Source organism: Phragmites australis, chromosome 7, assembly GCF_958298935.1.
Source record: "Phragmites australis chromosome 7, lpPhrAust1.1, whole genome shotgun sequence".
In the NCBI taxonomy this organism is placed as follows: Eukaryota; Viridiplantae; Streptophyta; class Magnoliopsida; order Poales; family Poaceae; genus Phragmites; species Phragmites australis.
Window position 1 is genome coordinate 26,039,745 of NC_084927.1, and position 20,201 is coordinate 26,059,945.

Below are 20,201 nucleotides of genomic sequence, written 5' to 3' on the forward strand. Positions count from 1 at the left end.
ACGGTGGTCACATGGTGGCGAAGAGCTAAGTTTGACTTAATTCGTTAGGGAATTTAAAAAATCTGATAATAAATTTGTTGCACAACACGAGGTTTTTGTGTCAGGTAAATGACGGGTCAAGGTATAATCATAGGAAGCAGATGTTGGAGCCGTAACCTATAACGGTGACAAGAAATACCTATGGAGCTAAGGATCAACAAGGCAAGATGCAACTGACAATAGCTGGACTTAGGCCAAGCAGATTGTGGTCGCAACATCAAGCGGATGAACAGTATAGATCGTGCCTTTGTATAATCAAGGCATGTCTATATAATTATATTTGACTGAAACATTAAGAAAATTCAAAAATCAAACAACAGATTTATTGATCGATGGTATAAATATGAATTTGCAATTGAAGGGTATATAAAAAATTACAGTATAACGAAGCTAGCCGCGCAAATGCGTGTCCAGTAAGTAAGAAGGGGATTTTTTTTAAAAAAAGAGAAAATATCTGGAAGAGGTCGCAGCAACCAGCGGCAAGTAATCGAACAAGCTTACTAGCAAGCAGAGCGCGTTTCACCCCTCGCACATCCGTACGCCGTCCCATCCTCAAATTCCGGAGCGGAGCGCTCGTTCCTACTGCGCCGCTTCCGCACACACGCCTGCGCTGCATGCAGCCTCTCTCTCTCTCTCTGAGATACTGCTAGTACTAGGCTAGGCCCCACTGAGGTGTAGGTGCCGGTGCGTGCGTGAGAGTTACCAACCTCGCCTCGCCTCGCCTCGCCTCCGGCCGCTTCCTCTCTCTCTTCGGTTTCTTGTTGCTCGCGGATTCTGGCGGTTGCAAGGACGGAAGGAGCCAGCCAGCTCCGCTCCCCCGGCGGATATTCCAGCTCCCTGCTCGTGAGGTGAGAGTGAGACCGATCTCTCCCCGGCCTGTCCTCCCTCCCTTTCTCTCCCATCAAGCATGCGCCTCCTGAATGGGTGAACGCCTGCTGGTTGATCATGGCGTGCGCCTCGATCTCGTCGTCCCGCCGGTTGCGTAGCTAGGTTTTGCGGGGAGGTACGGTACGTGCGCGAGGTCTGAAACGGTGATCAATCTGCTACATCGTGTTTCGGTTTCTTGTTGGTATTCTCTCCTTCCGTTCGTGCGGATGGATTTGGTCCTTCTTATCAGCTTCCTTGAATAATAATCGTGGTTTCCGTGGAACGCTGATCGTTCGTTGATTCAGCTGTGTTCTTCCCTGTTTAGGTAGCAGCTTTAATTAGTTCTTGGGATTTGGGCGAGACTGGTTTGGGTTTGCCTGCCTCCGGTCTTATTTTAGATTTGTTTTCCTCATCGGTGATGCTCTAGTACTGCTGCTCCTACTGAGGTGACGCCCCTCTCCGAGTTCATTTGGTTTCAGGGCGAGATTTTGATCCCCTTCTGGTCGTCGTGTTGAGTTAGTTTGGATCTCTTTTCGGGCTTCCATCACATCTTTTCTTTTCCAGGCAGGGTTTGGCACCCATCTGTTCACCTCTTTTCTTTTCGTCTGAGCTTTGCCGTCCCAATGCGGGTTAATTTTTAATTTGCTGCCTGCTGGATTAATTTGTTTCCTTCGCCAACATGAATGATTTCATTCCTTACTTGCGGTGGATTTCCAGCTTGTTTTTATCTGCGGCTCGGTTACATTTCCTTTTTATTTGGAAAATATCTGCGCCTCGGTTCCATGTTTATTTATACACTATTCAGGATCTCCTGCTATCTATAATTTTGCAGGTGCCTCAAATCTTTCCGTGTTTTACTGATCTCCTTCCGATCGCGGTGCGTGCATGAGATGCAGATCCAAGACTGGCCAAAAAAAAAAATCTTCCTAGAATTAGAGCAGATTTTCTCACCAAATTATCAGTAGTAGTACTAGTATTTCCTTCACTTCATTGTCTAGGCCAGTAAGGTGCATGCTACACGGCCATGCAAGTATTGGTTAGCTTCCTTGCAAAAAATCACCAGCTTCCTTTTCCCAGTGCTGCTGGTAATAGCTGGAGGAGTAGCAGTGCGCTTCAGGTAGTTTATTCTCATCTTATCTCTGGGCTTCTGGTGCTCTTTTGACACAGAAGAAGATAAAAAGGCTGCAAGATCTCCTGTCACTTAGTACATGGGAATTTCCTTTTTCTTCAACCGTTTTGTACTGCATGCTCTCACTCTTGTTCACTCAGCTTCAAGCAGCAGCTCTAGGCCTATAGCTACTTTTTACTGGTTCTCTCGCCAATGTGTTCATCCAAGGTCTCAGCGTGCATTGGATCTTTGGTTCTTTTTTTGGGGTGCTTTTGTAGTTACTGTTGGAGATGTACTACTCTACTTTCTTGTTACACCTTGCCCATTATTTTATGTTTTTTCTCCAACTGAAAATTGATTCTATCTTTCTGTTTAAAACAAACTAGATCTTTGTTTACTGTACTATAGGCCAACTAGTCCTCATCTGATTGGTCACTTTCTTTTCTTCTTTTTTCCAGGTGAGAAAGGACTAGTTCTCAAATGGGAGACTCCTGATATCCTCTAGAATTTGTTTCGGTTACTATATAGCTTGCGGCATAAAGGAAGGTGCAGGTTTAATCTGCTTGGCTCGTTGAAACGGATACAACCACCCAGCACAAGAAGGCAAAGGCCACAGCAGCAGCAGCAGCATAACTCCTCTCTGATCAGCTCAGCAGCGACCCTCACCACCATACCTCATGGACTTGCGAGCCTACTACATCCAGGCTGCCGCGGCGGCAGTTCATGCCGTAGAAGACGACGATGTGCCGGAGCTCACCCCGAACCCGAAAGCTATGGCGCTGAGGCTCGAGGTCCAGGGGACGGCTGACGCGGCGGCGTCGCGCCAAGGCAGTGGCGTTGCTCCAATGGGGGTTGGCAACGCGGAGGATGGCAAGGGCGGTCGTGACCTGACGTGTCCCGAGTGCGGCAAGACGTTCCTGTCGGTCAAGGCCATGTACGGGCACCTGAGGAGCCACCCGGAGAGGGGCTACAAGGGGGCGGCCCGCCCGACAACGGCCAGCGCCGCCGCTGCCATTGCTGGAGACAAGAAACCGAGGAAGCCGCGGAAGGAGGCTGAGTTGTCGGCGATGAACATGACGGCCGCTGCTGCGGCGGCCGTGGAAAAGAAGCCGTGGGAGGAGCCCGAGCTCTCGACGAAGTGGCCAGTGAAGGCGAAGCACGGGCGCGCGCCGTCCACACCCAGTGCCTGGAGTGCGCCCGTGGCGGCGGCGCAGTCGAGGTGCTGCAACGAGGAGGAGGAGGCTGCGATGATTCTCTTGGAGATGGCCTATGGGCGCTCGACGTCTGAAACTCAGCAGCTTATGCAACTGGTGCATGCCCCCGAAGCCATCTCTAGGCACCAGATGCCGGATGTCGCGCAGCCTATGCTACTTGATCATGTCGCCGGGAACCAGATGGTGGAAGTCCTGCAGCCTATACGACCGGATCATGTCGCCTGCACTGTCGTGGGACACCAGATGCCAGAGGCCGAGCAGGTTGTTCGAGCGGAGCATGTCCCAGAGGTCATCGCGGAGTCCCAGACGCCGGAGGTCAAGGAGCTCACGAAACTGGAGCTAGCCACAGAAGCTGTGCTCGTCGTGGTCCCTGCGAACAAGAAGTCCAAGAAGCAACGGCTCCTGGATCTCCAGCAGACGCCAGCAGTGCCACCACCAGAGACCGCCGACGTCAAGCCGCCGGCGAGGCGCATACCGTCGCCGGCGTCGGACAAGAAGCACGAGTGCCCGACTTGCGGCAAGTCGTTCCCCACCTACCAAGCCCTAGGTGGCCACATGTCCAGCCACACCAAGGGCAGCAAGCAGTACAGCGCGCGGCACGACGACCTCGCGGCGGCCCAGGCCATGCACAACATCTTGGCGCACAACAGCCAGAGCGGCGACGTCGTCGTCGGCAGCGGGGGGCAGGAGCGCCAGGACGTCCAGCCGCCGGCGCCAACGGCGCAGGGCACGCCGCCGCACGTGTGCGCCGAGTGCCACCTGGCCTTCCACTCCGGCCAGGCGCTCGGTGGCCACAAGCGGAAGCACTGGTTCCCGGAGAAGCAGCAGGCTAGAGCCGCGCGCGCCGCGGCGGCGCTGCGGGACTTTGACCTGAACGAGTTGCCCAAGGAAGGGGAAGGGGAGAACCAGCCCTAGCTAACCTTGGAACGTTGGTTCCTGCTCTTGCAATAGCATCCGTGCTGCTGAAGGAAGCATCAATTTTGAAGGGATATTACAGGAAGTACTCCTATCACTGCATTGTCCTAGTGTGTCGTCACTGCGTCATCTAACTCGGAGTTGATCACAATTTTCAATTGTCTTCTTGTAGATTTTGCGTCGTATCTCCGGTTATGTTACTGGTAAAATGTTCTGAATTCCCATGTGGTGAGAAAACCAGACTACCAGTTGGTAAGAATGAAAAATTTGGTTTTGTATTGTTGGGATGTATATGCCCTTGAATATGGTTTTGTGTGAGGGAATTCTAAGATCAAGATGTACACAGTTTCTCGATCACAAAGGATATTTTCTGCTTTCCTTTTTTTTTTTCTCGAGAGGCTCTCCGAGACAGCTTATTACATGTTCTTGTCGTGCATTAGTCGCTACAGTACTGTCCATGCATTGTTTCCTCCACACTTAACTTGCGGTAATGGTTTTGACGGTTGACTGAACAGTAAAATCTGACCGCTAGAACCACTGAGAACAGGATTGTTGACCTGTTGTGACGATTCCGTTCTCAAATCCCTGTCAGGGCTTGTTTGGCAACTGTGTAACACCGACCAAGGGAGAATCAATTCACATGGCGATTGGGCTGATCCCCTCCCACATAGGGTGTTTAATCCCTTGATTGTTATGCATCATTTGGGATTTGTTTGGATCGGCTTGGATTGGCAAGGCTGGAGTCCGTGGCATAAATACATGCACGTACTGATTGCTCACACAAAGCAAAGGCCACATGATTCAACTTTGTGAAAAACAAACTGTTGCAGATGCGTGTTTACAAAATATTATTGAGCTCACTCGAGGAATTTAATAAAAATACAACAAAGATGATCATTGTAGTAACTCCACAAAACACGAGAATTTTCTATTGTCCTCCAACCAATCTGAGCACATTGCAACCAAACACTGACTGATGCTCCTAGCATTTTACACTTCTTTGGTCTTCTGTAGCAAGCGAAACGGCATCACATGCTGAAAGAACACCCATCCATTTTTCGCATGTAGCAAACGGCTGCTGCAAATTCACTCACAGCTAAACAAATCCTGCACCATTCATCTCAAATAACACAAAATCACACAAGAGGAACAGAGATCAAAGAAACAGAGACAGGATAACGATGATAATTTTACTAGTGACATCGCACTCAATTACCAGTGTCGTTTCACAGTTAATTGCACATTTGCACATATGCACCAAACAGTTGACAAGCTTTGTCCCACAAGGTAAAACCCACAACTAAACAAGAAAAGCAACAATTCTGTATTCAGGAGCCTCCAGATAAAGCAACAGATTTCTGCAGGCCGTATGCAACCATCGAGAAAACTCACATAAGGAAAAGATTTATTGCAGTGAAAGCACAAGGGGAGCAAAACCTGCATGCATGAAAGGACATGAAAGAACAAAAGCGAGCAATTTACTGACCATGAAGACCGTTAATATTTCGGCCATGAAACATAAGAAGGCAGCGCAGGCCAATCCGCAGGAGCGTCCCTCACTATATAAACTTTCTCAAGCCGAAGCTAACATAATGAACACTAAGAGCTGACGACCACATTCCATTACTGAAATCTGTCGAGTTGAGAAAACCTGTTAGTGAATCTACACGACGCGGCACTGGAAATCGTCCGCCATGTGGGCACAAGTACGTGATCCCGACGTGGCGAACGAACCCGGTGGGCGAATTGATTTGGAATTGTGGTTTTCCCCAGGCGTGGGTTTGGCTCCACGGGTGGGCGGGGTGGTAATAGGGCTATGTTCCCTCGTAACCATGAGTAATTTCTACGGATAGGAAAATTTGATCCTTACAAATTTATATAGGGATGGGGTTGAAGATAGGGACCGGTCCCGCTATATACTGATATCATACGTATACATATTTTTTATATATAAATATACAAATATTACATTACGTAAGGAAAATAATAAATTACTCTTATCTTTTTTTTGTCTAACTTACGATATTTAACTTATCTTGTATTAATTATTCTCGTATACATCAATAAATTATTTATTTATACTATAGACATATTGTTAATAGATAGAAATAGTCAACAATGATTTAATTTTGCATCTACATTAGAAACCCGATCCCCGTAAAATTCTCCGCGGGAACGAGGATGAGAGAAAACTTCTCCCCTGTAGCTAAATAGGGACGGGGATGGAGAAGCATTCTCCGACGGGGATTGGTCTCATTGACATCCCTAGCGATGTGAGAAGAATAAGGCACACGAGATAGTCGAGCACTCTGGTTCCCGGTCTGAATTGGGGATAATTTTTTCCCCATGGTTTGGTCGGGTTTAGGCCAGGATGTTCCAACCCCTGCCTATGCCAAATGCAGTTTCTACCCGCCATGTGGATTTTGTCCCTAGCGTGGATCTGATCCTTGGGTGGCTTGGATCAGGCCATGATCCCAGCTGATCCTGGCCTTCCCAAACAAAGCATTACAGAGATCAAGATTTGAGAAACATTGTTGTTTTCAACACTGTTACGGGTGTTGGTTAGCGTTTTTTTTTCTAATATTTACAAAATTATATGCCCGTTTGAATCTTTTGCAAGACTAGGCGCTCATCGCCGTTCAACGAGCAAAGTATCGCCCTTTGACATAGAGACACCTTGACATAGCAAGGTAGCGGGCAACCATGTTGGTTGGGCGACACCTTGCTGTCATCTATCAAGCAGGTGACACTTTGATGCCACCCAATCAGAGGGCAACAACAAGATGTTGCCCATTGGATGGGTGACACCTTGTTGTCGCTTTACCAACGAGCGACATCTTGTTGAACTAGGGTCTCGTCGTGCTGTCACTTTGGTTTGCGGTAGAACAAGCGTCGTCTGTGCGCCACCATTTTTTGTGTCTGATGTGTCCATTGTCATTCAATGTTGTGAGATATTTTAGATACCTGGAATTCACGAAAAATGAAGTTTGAACACGATGATTTTAATTAGAGTTGTGACATATATGGTGGCATGCATGGTACACGATCATTCTAACATATACATGTACCGTATCTAAGCCTAACATGTCTTAGAGAATGTAAACAATATGATTACAACATGTAGTCTACTAAGTGCAATGTGGGTATTTTTCATTCCTTGCCACTTCCGGCCCTGCTTCATGCGCCTGATGTGTCCTCTCAAGCTCCCTGTCCCTCTCCGCCTCACGGGCCTCCGCCATCATACAGTTATGCTCCTCCCTCATGTTCTGCTGCTCCTCATGAATGCCCTTGCACGTAGCCTCTCTCCTCTCATCGGTTTCCATCTCATGGAAGCGTATCCAAGCGGCACGATGCTGAGTGTGAAGGAGGAAGACATCTACTTGCGAATGCTCAGTATCAAACTACTATAAGAAGTCAGATAGTGGTGACAAAGACTGCAACAAAGATCAAAATATTCAGTGATAAATCTCAATTGTATTTGGAGTAGTTTGGCCAAAAGTGATTACCTAGCGGCGGGAGCCAACATTGGTCATTCCCTAGGTTGAATCGTACTCGTAGTTGCAGCATATGAAGAACCTCCTGCCATAGGTGTCAGAGAACTCGGAGGACTTCATCACCCTACAAAGGTCTCCACACCAGTTTATGGGCACTTCGATCTCATCAGGCGTAGTATCCGGCAATTATTTCTTGGAGAAAGGATCAGACGCTATTTTGGTCGAAGCTGCGGAGGTTGAGGCTAGTGGTTTGCTTTTACATGTGGTCAGGAGATCAACTATTTATATTGCGATTTTGTGCTGGTGCATGGACTAAGTCCACGGAAATAGGCCCTAGGAAAGCAGTTGATTCTGTTATAAGGATTTATCACGTCAACTGAAAAAGGCTATTTCTGAAACACCTACTTCTAAAAAACCTATTTCTGAAAAATTCTACATCTGAAAAGGCTAGGTCTGAAAATGTTATGTCTGAAAAGACTACTTCTGAAAAGGCTACTGTTGAAAAAGCTATATCCAAAATGACTTGGTCTGAAAATGCTAGGTCTAAAAATAGTGTACGTGTTTACTAATGTGAGAAGTTCTAGAACAAGCCGTCAATTTTATTATCATGGTCGGATGTCTACGGGTAACACAAAGTTGATAGTAATATTACATTGATGCAGATAGGAAAAGACTTCTACTGGGTGGACCAGGGATGTCTCCCCCTTCGTTGGTGTGTTGCTTCAAGCTCAGCCCCTTCTTGTCGACACAGGACTGCTTCACACCTTTAAAGTTCTTACTCGCGCCTTTAAAGCTCAGCATCCTGCCTCCTTATAATGTCTTGTCAGAGACGATGTTCCTCCTTATGCCTCTGAAATTCCTCGGCTTGTCGCTTGCATTCGTGCTATCAGCATTGACATTCTTGTTGGCGCTCGTGCCATGCCTCTTACCTTAGCCGTGCTTCCTCCATCCCAATCTCACACTCACATTTGGCTTCAGTCTCTCTGATGTAGCCTCCACTGTATGATGGTTTGACAATGTCGATCTATTCCTTGAAATAGCATGGTTTAGGACAAGAAACCTAAAGTTATATGTGCTCTACTCAATGTATAGTTTTGAGGTGTGGACAAAGAGCAAAAGAGGGACACACTATGAAATTGTTGTCAAGCTCTGGACACATGAAGAACCTCCTACCAAAAGTCTCAACCTCAAAGAATGTCGACATTAGAGCTCGGTTGTCACACCTGCCCAATAGACACTCGTGCCATTGTGGCACTCTCATAGGGTGGTTCCTGTAGGAATCCATGATGACCTGTTTTTAGACAGTAATAATAAGCAATTATCAAGCGAAAGGACAAAATATGCGATACATAAATAGTTGAAGTATTCCAAGTCCTTTCAGAAGAAAAGAAAAGACCTATATGGCTCAACGAAAACAATTAAGCCACGATAAAAGGAGCTCTGGTGGTATGACACATCTATAAAAGGCCAATGTATCTTGAAACTAAAGCCATAGTGATCAATGGAGGCTAGAGGCGGGAGGGGGCAATGAAGAAGGGGGCAAGGCGGCCAGCGGTGAGATGGGAGGGTTCGTTTGATCCAACTAAGTACGGTGAACTTCTCTGTAACTTTCCTTTGCATGATAGGAGTGATTTTCATACTCGAAGTTACCTAAGGATTTACGACTACCCGAATAAGTTGTGGTCCAAGTGCTCCCATGGCTACAGCTGCGTCGTTCAGATGTTTGATGTGAGCATTCATGGAGGATATCGATTCTTCCGATGTCCTCTTGGAAGGGTGAGAACTAATTTACTATGAACACTGATATCATTTTTAAAAAATATTCTAGATTATGACCTCCACATTTTTGTAGGCTTCAGACGATGACCCCGACAACTACTAGTACAAGAGATGGGTTGATCCTCATGTTCTACAGTATATCCAAGATTACATCCACCACATACGAGACTAAATCTTCGACTTGCTGAGAGAGGTGGAGAATATACCAAGTCCTTGTATAATGCACCTCAAGGACCCTACTATATACATCGATCCACGGTGCTCCTGCCCGTGCCATAATAGGGCACTCCTCCTCCTCCTCCTTCCCCTCCTCTGTCAGCGTAATATGGTGGTGGAACATATTAGGACTCAGAAGCCTCCTCGTAGTTCACTCTAAGTAAATACGATTATAACCACTGTTAGGATGACATTGTTATTTATGTATCATACCTTTAGTTTGTGTCCTTTTATATTCCCTAAGGCACGTTACGTGAAACTCCGGTACACCACTAGGTGTATTGTACATGCTATTGTACCTTAGGTTGACGTGTTTATTATGATTGTTATGGAAAGCTCGTGGTATGACTCTATGGTTCGAATAGCATCACAAATCAATAACACCATAGGGACCCTGCGCCTCTGCGCTCTCATGTGTTGTGCTGAGTACGTCAGCATGTTCAATGGAACGATCATCTGCACAGGCTGTCCAACGGGCGGTGGAGTCTCGTAGTTGTCCCAAGTGTTGTGTGTCCCCGTAAGTGGTGTGCCAGGTAGCTGCGACGCACCGAGCTTGTCCCCCTAACCAAATATGTAGGTGTACCCAGGGACCTAAGTACCATCCTTGATGAGTTGCTCCATATCCCTCACCTGCACATCGACGTCCTCAAGATCCTTGATCTCTGCACGTGGAAGACTGAAGAAAATATGTTAACACCCATAAAACGGGAGATATGTAACAATTTCTTATACATGGATCAAGTGGAATGCTATGTTCATGGAGGAAGGATGCGTTGACCCGTTGCTAGCATATAAGTGGACATAGCACCAGTGAGTGTTGGCCTCGATGCTAAGACATCATAGTGGGGGTCATCGGCGCCAGAGAAAGAGTGCCTCGCCAAGGCGCCACTATAGTGCTAGTCAGCGCCACTGGTGAAAGACTCCCGTTGAGGTGCCGCCATAGTAGGGGTCAATAGACGGGGCGAATGATGGCCTCGAGGGCTCAACGATGAAGGTTAGTGAACGTGGCCGAGGGACATGACGGGAGGCATCATCATCTCTTACCAGTGGGTGGATGTTGTCCGTCTGTCAATGAAGAAATGATTACAAATAAGTTCATCAGTTAGTAATATAAATGACATGACAAAATAGTACAAGAGGGACGTACCACAAACTGAATGATAAAGGCTTTTATCAGGCCGTGCTTCTTCGACCCCGAAAAAGGCCTGAAGAGGGCTAGGCCATCCCTTCGATGAACAACGGAGAAGTGGCCAGGCAACTCATCGCGCCACGCCACACCCACATCCATTGCACCAATAGCTGCACCCACCCAAGGTAGGCTCATCAGCAGAAACACGTCCTCAAGTGTGGGCACTATCTCACCGCACGAGAGGTGGAAGGTGTGCGTGTCGGGATGCCATCTATCCACAAGGGCCGCGAGAAGGCCCCGATCGTAGCTGAAGCGTGTGGCCAACTCAACGCCCCCAACAATGCGTCCACCTCCACCATCTGACACAATGAAAGAAGCCCAATAGAATGCAACCTACAAACAAAATACAGTTAGCGAACCATTGCGACAACAAGCCGTAGACAACGTAACATTGAAATGATACAAATCTCGTGATCCAGTGTCAACCCTAATGATCTCATCCAGTACATGAGATCGTAGTATCAGGTGCTCCTCACCCTGCACAATGGTGAGGTACAAATGGTGCCTCACTCGAGTAGAGTATCAAGCAGCTCAAGATGTGCAATGTCTGCATGTTCAAAAGTTATTTACACTTTGATAAGCACAACAAATACAAAGCGACAAGTAAGAGTGCAACATATGACACGAGAGACTAAATTGTTCAATCCTTACACAAATATGTTACCGTACTCCCATACATACATTCCACACGACACAACATACTCGCTGAAAATAAAAATCATAACTTAACACAGCACAACCTCAAACATAACACAGCACAACCTCAAACATAATAATAATCTCACTACTACAATGTTGAAAAATACGAATATCCATCACACTGCAATTATAACATTAATCGAACTCAATGAGTTGATAAAGCCGCTGATTGACGGGCACGAGAATGTTTCCCATTTGTAGCTGAGCTGAAGGATCTGGTTCAGCAGGGTTGTCACTTGGAACACCAACAGTGCATTTTTTGTAAGTGTGCCCTGTTTGGTTGCACTTGTTGAACCATTTCATGCGACGGCCGAATTCTGCTTCCTCCATATAATTATGGATCCTCGTCATCCTACGCTATCCCTTTATCTTCTTCATCTTCTCGGGATAAAGGATGAACACACAATCTGGCCCAGAATCCTTTGTGAAAGAATCATAAATTCTGAAACCATAGACCTCATGGTTTCAAGTGTTGAACAAAGCTTCCTTCTTGAAGTAGTTCGTGACGTGCCTTTGAGTCCTCATGCTTCTCACAGCATACGCGGCAATCACATGTAAGCATAGCTTGTGCAGTACCATTGGCTTGTAGTAGCTTGCAAACGCACCTGTCATAGAAGAGGGTGCACTTTTGGATAACTCACGCATGCCCCCTCCTTCCTTTGTCCCTGCAAAAAACTTTGTATTTGTGTTGTGCAGTTTCCATAGTCTTGACCCGGTGCATATTCGACTTCTCCATCTTGTCTTCCATGTACTTAGTCATATTCATCCTATAAATCAGACGAGCGTCATTTAGCGTCGGCTGAGCTAATGCACAACAGTCCCTAAAATACTTGCAGGTTCCTTGAAGTATGACCTCTACTATCCCCACTAGCGACATGCCTCTCACACCTTTTTCGTGACTTAGTTGTACACCTCTGCTAGATTTGTAGTTATAATGTCATATCTAGCCCCGTTTGTGTTATAGAGTAGAGCTTACTTCTCCTTCGGCTCATTATCAATCCACTCGCTAAATGACCTGGTAGATGACTTCACCCTTTGCATTATGTCAACTTCATTATCCGTAGGAAGTGGCTCAAGAGCTATTAGTTCATCCTCCGGTCCCCTCACGGGCCTTCGTGTATGCTCTTGTGTTTGCTTCTTATCAACTCATCCAATGCCTTCCAAAGCACATCAAACTTTCGTTGTTGGTTCTGACCGCACAACCTCTTGAATTGTTGAAAGAAGTTTACACACAAATACCTCATGCACCACCTACTCTACAGATCTGGCCACACATGACCCATCATGCCATCCTCCTTACCATTCTGCAGATCCTGAATAGTCTTGAGCATCCCTATATGCCAGTCATATATAACGCACACGTCCGGCCGAGCACCCACAATTATCATCTTGACATGGTATAGGAACAAATACCAATTACTAGTGTTCTGACACTCCATAAATGCAAAGGCAAATGATAGCACTTTGTTGTTTCCATCAACCTTAATAGCAGTTAGGATTTAACTCTTGTATATGTCGATAAGGAAAGTGCCGTCGATGCAGAGGATAGGCCGTCAATGCTCGAATGCTTTTATACATGGGAAAAAAGCTTCTTTTCAAGACAAACTTGCCAGGTTCGAACTGCAATAAGTACTTATCAAAGTAGTAATACGTCCCTAGGTTCCTTAGAACAATGGTATGTAGCAAGCGTGGAAGATTGTCATATGATACTTTGTAGGCCACGAACCTCATATCAATTGTCTTCCTCTTTGCTTTTCATATCTTATTATAGCTGATAGTGTACTTGTACTCTTCTTTAATTATCCTGATTATGGATCCTGGTTCATAGTTCAGGTTGTTCACAATCTAGACGTACATCACAGCAACAACAAAGGCTAATGTGTTGTTCCTGCGACTGGGCTCAAGTTTGTCGAGCGTGCATGTGTAATCCACCACAATCGACACATTCCAATACTCAAATCACTTTCCCTTTTAAAGCTGTACACCCATCACAGGCAACCCTCCTTTACGCACTTAACATCGTATTCCTTTTTGCTTGACTTCACAACATAAAATTGTCATTGAAGCGATATCGCTCATTAAGCCACAACATCCTTCATGGCCTGACTGGTAGAGTACCTAGCCCCATTGATCACCTTATTTTGTGTATACTCCCAGGGCACTTGATTCCCCCATTCAACACAAGGTTGTTAAAGTTCGGATTGTTCCAGTCTACGATAACAGGAATATTGTCCTTATCATTCAATATGTCATACTCAGGAGCTTCGTTGCCACAAGATCATCACGCTTCATCTGTTCAATTAGAGAAGAGAGTTATTCCCCCTCGCCTGCCTCATCGGTGAGTTAAATCGGATCATCCGATAACTATGCAGCATCTAATTTGCCATCCTCATTACCCTCCTGCTCATCAAACTCTCCCTCACCAACCCTCCTCCTCCGTGTACTCCACCCTGCATCTTACTATCTCTTTCCTTATTCTTTCATTGCACAAGCAACATAGGTGGCCAACTTCTTTCTACTGCATCCTGCAAGTACATCCTCATACTTGATTTTCCCTGAGCGGGTACATCTCCCAGCATACACCATCTCTCTTACGATTGCTCACAATACTAATTGTCATATATTGAACCTTAGAGTCTATTTTGATCATTGTCCCTATAAAAAAATACTAAATTGTCAGTTATCTGACATACCTGTCAACTATGTATATAAAACCCTACCATTATTCCAATAGAAAAAATATATGTAAATCTACATCTTCAATATTGCAACATTGATTAAAGATATAGTCCAACAGTTAATCTACATTGACAAAAAAATCCACGAGTCGCTACATGTAAAACCTCTAAATCCTACATATATTAACTAAGTTTTGCCTAAATTACATCTAAATCACATATTTAATAGCTAACATATATATAAATATTATATCTAATTGCTAAACTATATCTAAACTTAGATCTATATTCTAACATACATTTAAACCATATATCTAATCTCTAACCTATATCAAAATCTAGCACTAATGGTATCATACCATGTTTGTAAATAAGACTTAAAAAGCATTTTTTTTTCGATAGGGCTTTGCCTCCTATTTTTCCTCCCTTCTCTCCCCTCTCCTCCCTCTCTCTACTCTCTCTCTCTTGGCTAGGCACCGGTGCAAATGAGCTGTTGACGTCAGTCGGGACCATGTGAACGCATTATTTAGCGGCAAGATCTCGCCCGAATAGGGGGTGATATCTTTTGGGTGGGCTCGTTGTGACATGTTGTGAGAAAAATCTTGTCAGATCACCGCTCTTATTAAATTCAAAAGACTTGATTGTATAACCCATAAGATATCACCCATTTTACTCTCATCCGTTGAACAAGTATCGGTAACTTAGTCTTAAAAAAATTCAAACAAGCATGTAATCTTGTAAATATTAAAAATAATATTATATATATTATATATAAATCGCTGGCTAGCTGCTAGAAGCCCGGAGCGCCATCACAGCCATCTCTGGCTCTACGTGCGAATCACGCCGCGGCGCGCGCCTGCCGTCACGTGAGCCCATCGGGCTGGCGCCTCCACTCCACGGAAGCCCGTCGGGCAGACGGCAGGTCGGGGCACTACCGGGACGACCACGGGCCTATTCTTGTTCTTGTTCCTCCATTTGGCAGGTCTGAGCCCCAGCGTGCGAGGCCATTCCCTGTACGCACGCGCTCGACCGGGAGGTTGAGGGGTGGTCGGTGAGCTGATGGACATTGACCCAGTACCAGGAAACAAGTAGAGCTCGAAAGGAACTGATGCCAATACTTTTCAGTAACTGCAAACCGTCAGTCATGTTGTCCGACTAGTCAATCGAACCCAGTTTGTGCACACATCTATTTTTTTACAGAACAAGCGTAGTTTCTGACGTACATCAAATACCACTTGCACTTCACTGTATTGAAACTGTACCTCCTACCATACTGTAAACCAGGAGAGCGAATTTACAGGCTGAAAGAACACTAACTAAATCATGTTGGTACAACCTCGCCGAAGGTGTCCGAGACCCGCGCGAAGAACATCTTCAAGGAAAGGCACAGTATTATCAGCTGGACGAGACCAAAGAGGGACACTTTGAAGGTTCTGCTCTGCATCTTCAGGACTTCGGTCGTCCCATGGAGCTCCTTCTCATGGGCCTCCAGCTTGTCCACCTGCTCTTTCAGCATGATGATCTTTCTCTCCGTGTCTCGCAGCTTGAGCATCATTCTCGTGTTGTTGTCCCCAGCAGACGACTTGTGCTCCTCCAAGGCGATCTGATCCTCTGCCCGGACTTGCCAATTCTGTCTTGCTTTCACCATGACCAGACACTGAATTTCGGCTTGTAGTTTCTCCTGCAGTTGCCGCTCGACCTCCATCTCCAACTGATCGATGTTAGCGGCCTCCTCCTCCAGCATTGGTCTAGGTGTGCTATCCATAACTATTTGAAGATTGGATAACCTTAGATCTTTTTCTCTGATAGTGTTTGATGCTTCTTTCAGTTTCTGTTCAAGATGCTCTATCTTATTCATTTGCAGCACGTCAACCTCTCCATGCGGCAAAGCGATCACATCTTGGTCTTTGTTACCACAACTGGATTCCTCGGCCTCAAACTCTTTGCTAAGTTCTGATAATTTTTTTATCTCTAAACAGAACACAGGAACAAAACATCACTTAGTACAATTTACAGGTGGTTAACACAAACTAAAGTACAAAGACTGAACAAATAAAAACATTGTGGCAGTCAAGTGGTACCTAAGAACAGAATAATTCACTAAGAATTGGGATGACACAGTTTTGTTATAAGTTATAACCAAGAACCACAAGAGTTAGGTGATTCATCATAACGAGAACTAGCCAAAAGAACACTTCCAGAAGTGCATGCATGGCCCTTATACTATATTGTGAAGTCGCTGCTGATCAAGGAATACTTCATACTCAGAAATAATAATTGTCTGTGATTGAAAGAAAAATAGGATAGCGGAAGGCAGAAAACCGTAGCCATTACATTCTGTGTGTTTTGACATGTACTGCATCAATGCAGCACTCAACAAGACACAATGACATTATAAATGGGGGAGGTGTGACCAAACTATCATCACATATAGCTGGACAAATCTACCTATTTTATCCTTATGTTAGCTGGTGGCTGGTGCATGACTTAAGTGAGCATGCACATGCTTGATAAAAAGCAACATATTTTTTTATGGCATCCTAAAATGGAGGATTCTGTGGGGCAATTTAAAGAAGCCAGCAATGCTTGAGCTCCAAAAAATTCAAGTTTTCAAGTGCCCACCAATATACTCGACCAGTATTCCTTCAAAGAACAAGTATTGGACAACTAAGCTATCACACATTGTCTAAGATGGCTGAAAAGCACAAAAGGTGAGAAGGCACCGACTGATTAGTGCATAAGAAAATTAAAACAGAGTGCATGAGAAACAAGGAAAAAGAGAAGATTTGTACCACTTTCAAGGACTTCTTGTGTAGTATGAAGTGAAGAAACTGATTCAGCAAGAGGATCACCATCTTTATCTTGGGGCACCCAACTCCACTCGTTTTCATCATTTTGCTCTTCAGTGCGATCCAAACTAAAGTTCCTCCTTATTACCATCTCCTCATCAACCTCGCTGTACCTTGTGTATGCTGAGTGAACCTCCTCACTTTGCCGGTCCTCGCTTTGATTGCCGTTGTAGCTCATTGACATTTTTCTATGCCTGTATTTGCTAAAAGCATCACCTGCATCAGATGCTATCAAGTAAGATTCGACAAAGGAAGAATGTGTCTTGTCCATAATAGTTCTTCGGTGTGTCTTGCGTCCTGTTCCTCCCACACCAAAATCCTTCACCCTAACCCGTTTCTGATTCCAATCCCCGGACATCCTCAACCCTACTATGCCCAGCGAATAGCGTGTGGCTAGCACCAAGAAATCGATGTTCAGATGCAGTGGGTTGTCGTGTGATTGCCTCCTCACTCTTCTCCATCTCCTTGATGTAGATCCTTTCCTCTGCGATGTTTGAACAAAATACTTATCTAGCGGCGCTAGCTGGGGGAGAGCTAACTTGGGCACCACCGCCTTGTCATCGAAAGACAACTCTGGAAGCAATCTGATCATATTCTCCCTTCCAACGCCACGATCAAAGCTAGCTGTTTTGATATCCATAAAGTGTAATTCAGCTAACTTCTCTCTATTTGCACCACCAAATCGAGCTACCTTGCCCCAATTCATCTCAACCAGAGAAGAATCGAGAGGTGGCTTTGGAGGCAATTCGACAAAAAATTTTGCCCTAGTCGTAAAATCCAATTAACCCATCCTAATCTCACACATTCCGAAGGCAATTTGGTTCCTAGGGTTTGGTCCTACGTTTCTTCTAATCCAAGCACAGAAAATTTATAGCTTCCCATCCTAGCTGCACCCAATTCACCAACGAACTTCTCCAAGCAGGCTGCAGGCGGCCGAATAAAATCCAAGAAACTACCCAAAAGTCGTGGTCATCGGTTGCACCGAACCGAAAATTTTCCCAGAAATTTCGAAAAGAACTTGGCGAAGGGAGGTGGGAAGAAAAGACGGACCTGCCGCGAAGAAGGTTCTTGGAATCGCGGTAGCGGATGAGTGGAAACTACAAACACCGGAGCACCGGGAAGAATAAATATATATCCCGTGTAATTTCCGCGAAGCGGCGGACAAGATGCGCGGCACGGAACGGAAGAGGAAAGCACGAAGCAGAGGGAGGCAGCGAAGGATGTCGGCGAACGAAGAAACAGCTCGACAGGGAGCGCCTCCGCAATGGATGCCGCCGCATTCTTTCCTGCCCAGGTTTTGTTGGGCTGCGGTCTAGCCCATCACGAGTTTCGGTCCACCATTGCAAAAAGGCCGTGCTTTCTACTCCGCGCGGCCGCCGCGGCGTGGACGATGGGCTCCCCTGGTCGTAGCAGATTTTTTATTTTTTTATTTTTTAAATCCGAAAATTGTAAATGTATACGTCTGTTTTCAAATTTACAAATCTATACTCACATCGCCCATTACAAACATGAATATATAATTGAAAATTTTGAAAGCAAACACAATTTTTTGCAAAAATAAAAAATCTTTTGTTCCATTGTTCTTTTGTTCTCTCGTCTTTTTTTGTGTGGTGGACGTTCATTTTCATTATTCTTTTTCTTTCTCATCTACTTTTCTTCTAGATTCGTGCTTTCCAATTTTCTGCTTATTGGTTCATAAGTTGTCACGTATTCTTTCAAACATTTGACACACCGCGCACGCATCACAAACTGAAACGTCAGTCCTTCCAAAAACAACGATGCAAAAGTATCGGATTTTTTTAAAAAAGTTCTGCAAAATCGTTACATTAGGTCTGCAAAATCGTTGCATTAGGTCTTTTGGAAATGTTGCGCGGGACCGGCGACAAATGTCGTTTAAGGTCTCTGCATTAGATCCTTTAGAAGTGGTGCATAGGTCTTGCACAATTATTGCATTCTTGCACAATTATTGCATTAAGTTTTCATAGGTTGTTCCATATGTCTTTTAAAATTTGATTCACACATATGAAAAAGGTTAAACATAAAAAATCTACAAGCACATAATAAGTACTGTAGGTGCGCTATTTGTCAAACTAAAGTTTGAAAACTTCAATTTTCTGGCGAAGTTTGTTCCCCGGCACTGAGGTGATTTTTTTTACGAATACATCGTTCAATTTGGCATACAGAGTTGTGAAGATTTCATCCATACTCATCTCCGGCTATTTTAAATGGACTGGTGAATGGCTTTGCACTAGTAGTAGTACCGTGGCATTTTTTAAAGAAAAATGCTGGGACTTTCTTATTATCCCCTCATTTTTTTAGCGTATAGGTAATAGTTCTAAACTTTAGTCACAAATTATTTTTTATATATTAAGTTTAAATGTTTAAAAGTATATTTGTCTCGAATAGTACTTTTATAATATTATTGTTTACTATGTTTTATAAATATATTAAAGAAATAACAGTCAAAGTTAGGTTTAAGGAACCGTGTTAACGTCATCGCTTATCTGTGACCGGAGGGAATGCTTAACTTGTCGGCGCATTTGACCCGTTACAATTCCAGAAATAAAAGCTGGCATCCCAATTCAGCGTGGCATTTGGGTTTAACCACTTTTTGTGGACACCGTGCCATCAAGACATTCGCCACCCTTTTAGGACACAGAGCACATCAACGCCTTTTGCAGTACTACTTCTCTACAAGGCAAAGCCTACCGCTCGATACACCCGGAAAGAACACAGTCAAGCTGCACGCCGGGTTGGCAGAGTAGCGAGTGCAGATGCATGGGAAAGAAGAATAACGACGCGCTTCATGTTTTCATCAGGAATTTCGCATCGCAGATACCAATTTCCAAAAATCTAAGCTCAGCTCTGTTGTAGTATGTGCGATAATACGAGCATATATATACATATCCCAGATAAAAAAAACAGCAAGAACCATATATAAAAACATGATCATAATTTAGAAGGCTGCAAAAAATAATTGCAGAAATTATGAAACAAGTATCTGAAACAGTACTGATCAGTTTGATATAGAGGAAATGACTCTCAGATCATTTACAACAGTTGGCTCCAAATCTAAGAAGATTTGCGCCCAAACTGTTCAATTATATATATCACTAATTGAATTAGAATATAAGATCACACCTAAAAAAGATCT

At 44.8% G+C, this 20,201-nt stretch overlaps 1 protein-coding gene across 2 annotated transcripts; it reads right to left on the bottom strand.

Annotated features, from left to right (window-relative positions):
* Positions 1–15,293: 15,293 nt before the first annotated feature.
* Positions 15,294–18,295, bottom strand: LOC133924401 (uncharacterized). 2 transcript variants are annotated; one of them, XM_062369912.1, is made up of 3 exons: positions 18,098–18,295; positions 16,991–17,263; positions 15,294–16,169 (listed from the first exon to the last, which is right to left on the bottom strand). In XM_062369912.1, the coding sequence occupies exons 2-3, from the start codon at positions 17,229–17,231 to the stop codon at positions 15,520–15,522; spliced, it is 891 nt and encodes a 296-aa protein (XP_062225896.1). In that variant the 5' UTR covers positions 17,232–17,263; positions 18,098–18,295; the 3' UTR covers positions 15,294–15,519. The 2 variants fall into 2 exon arrangements, with proteins under 2 accessions (XP_062225896.1, XP_062225895.1); XM_062369911.1 differs by lacking the exon at positions 18,098–18,295 and having other exon boundaries at positions 16,991–18,091.
* Between the last annotated feature and the right edge of the window lie 1,906 nt (positions 18,296–20,201).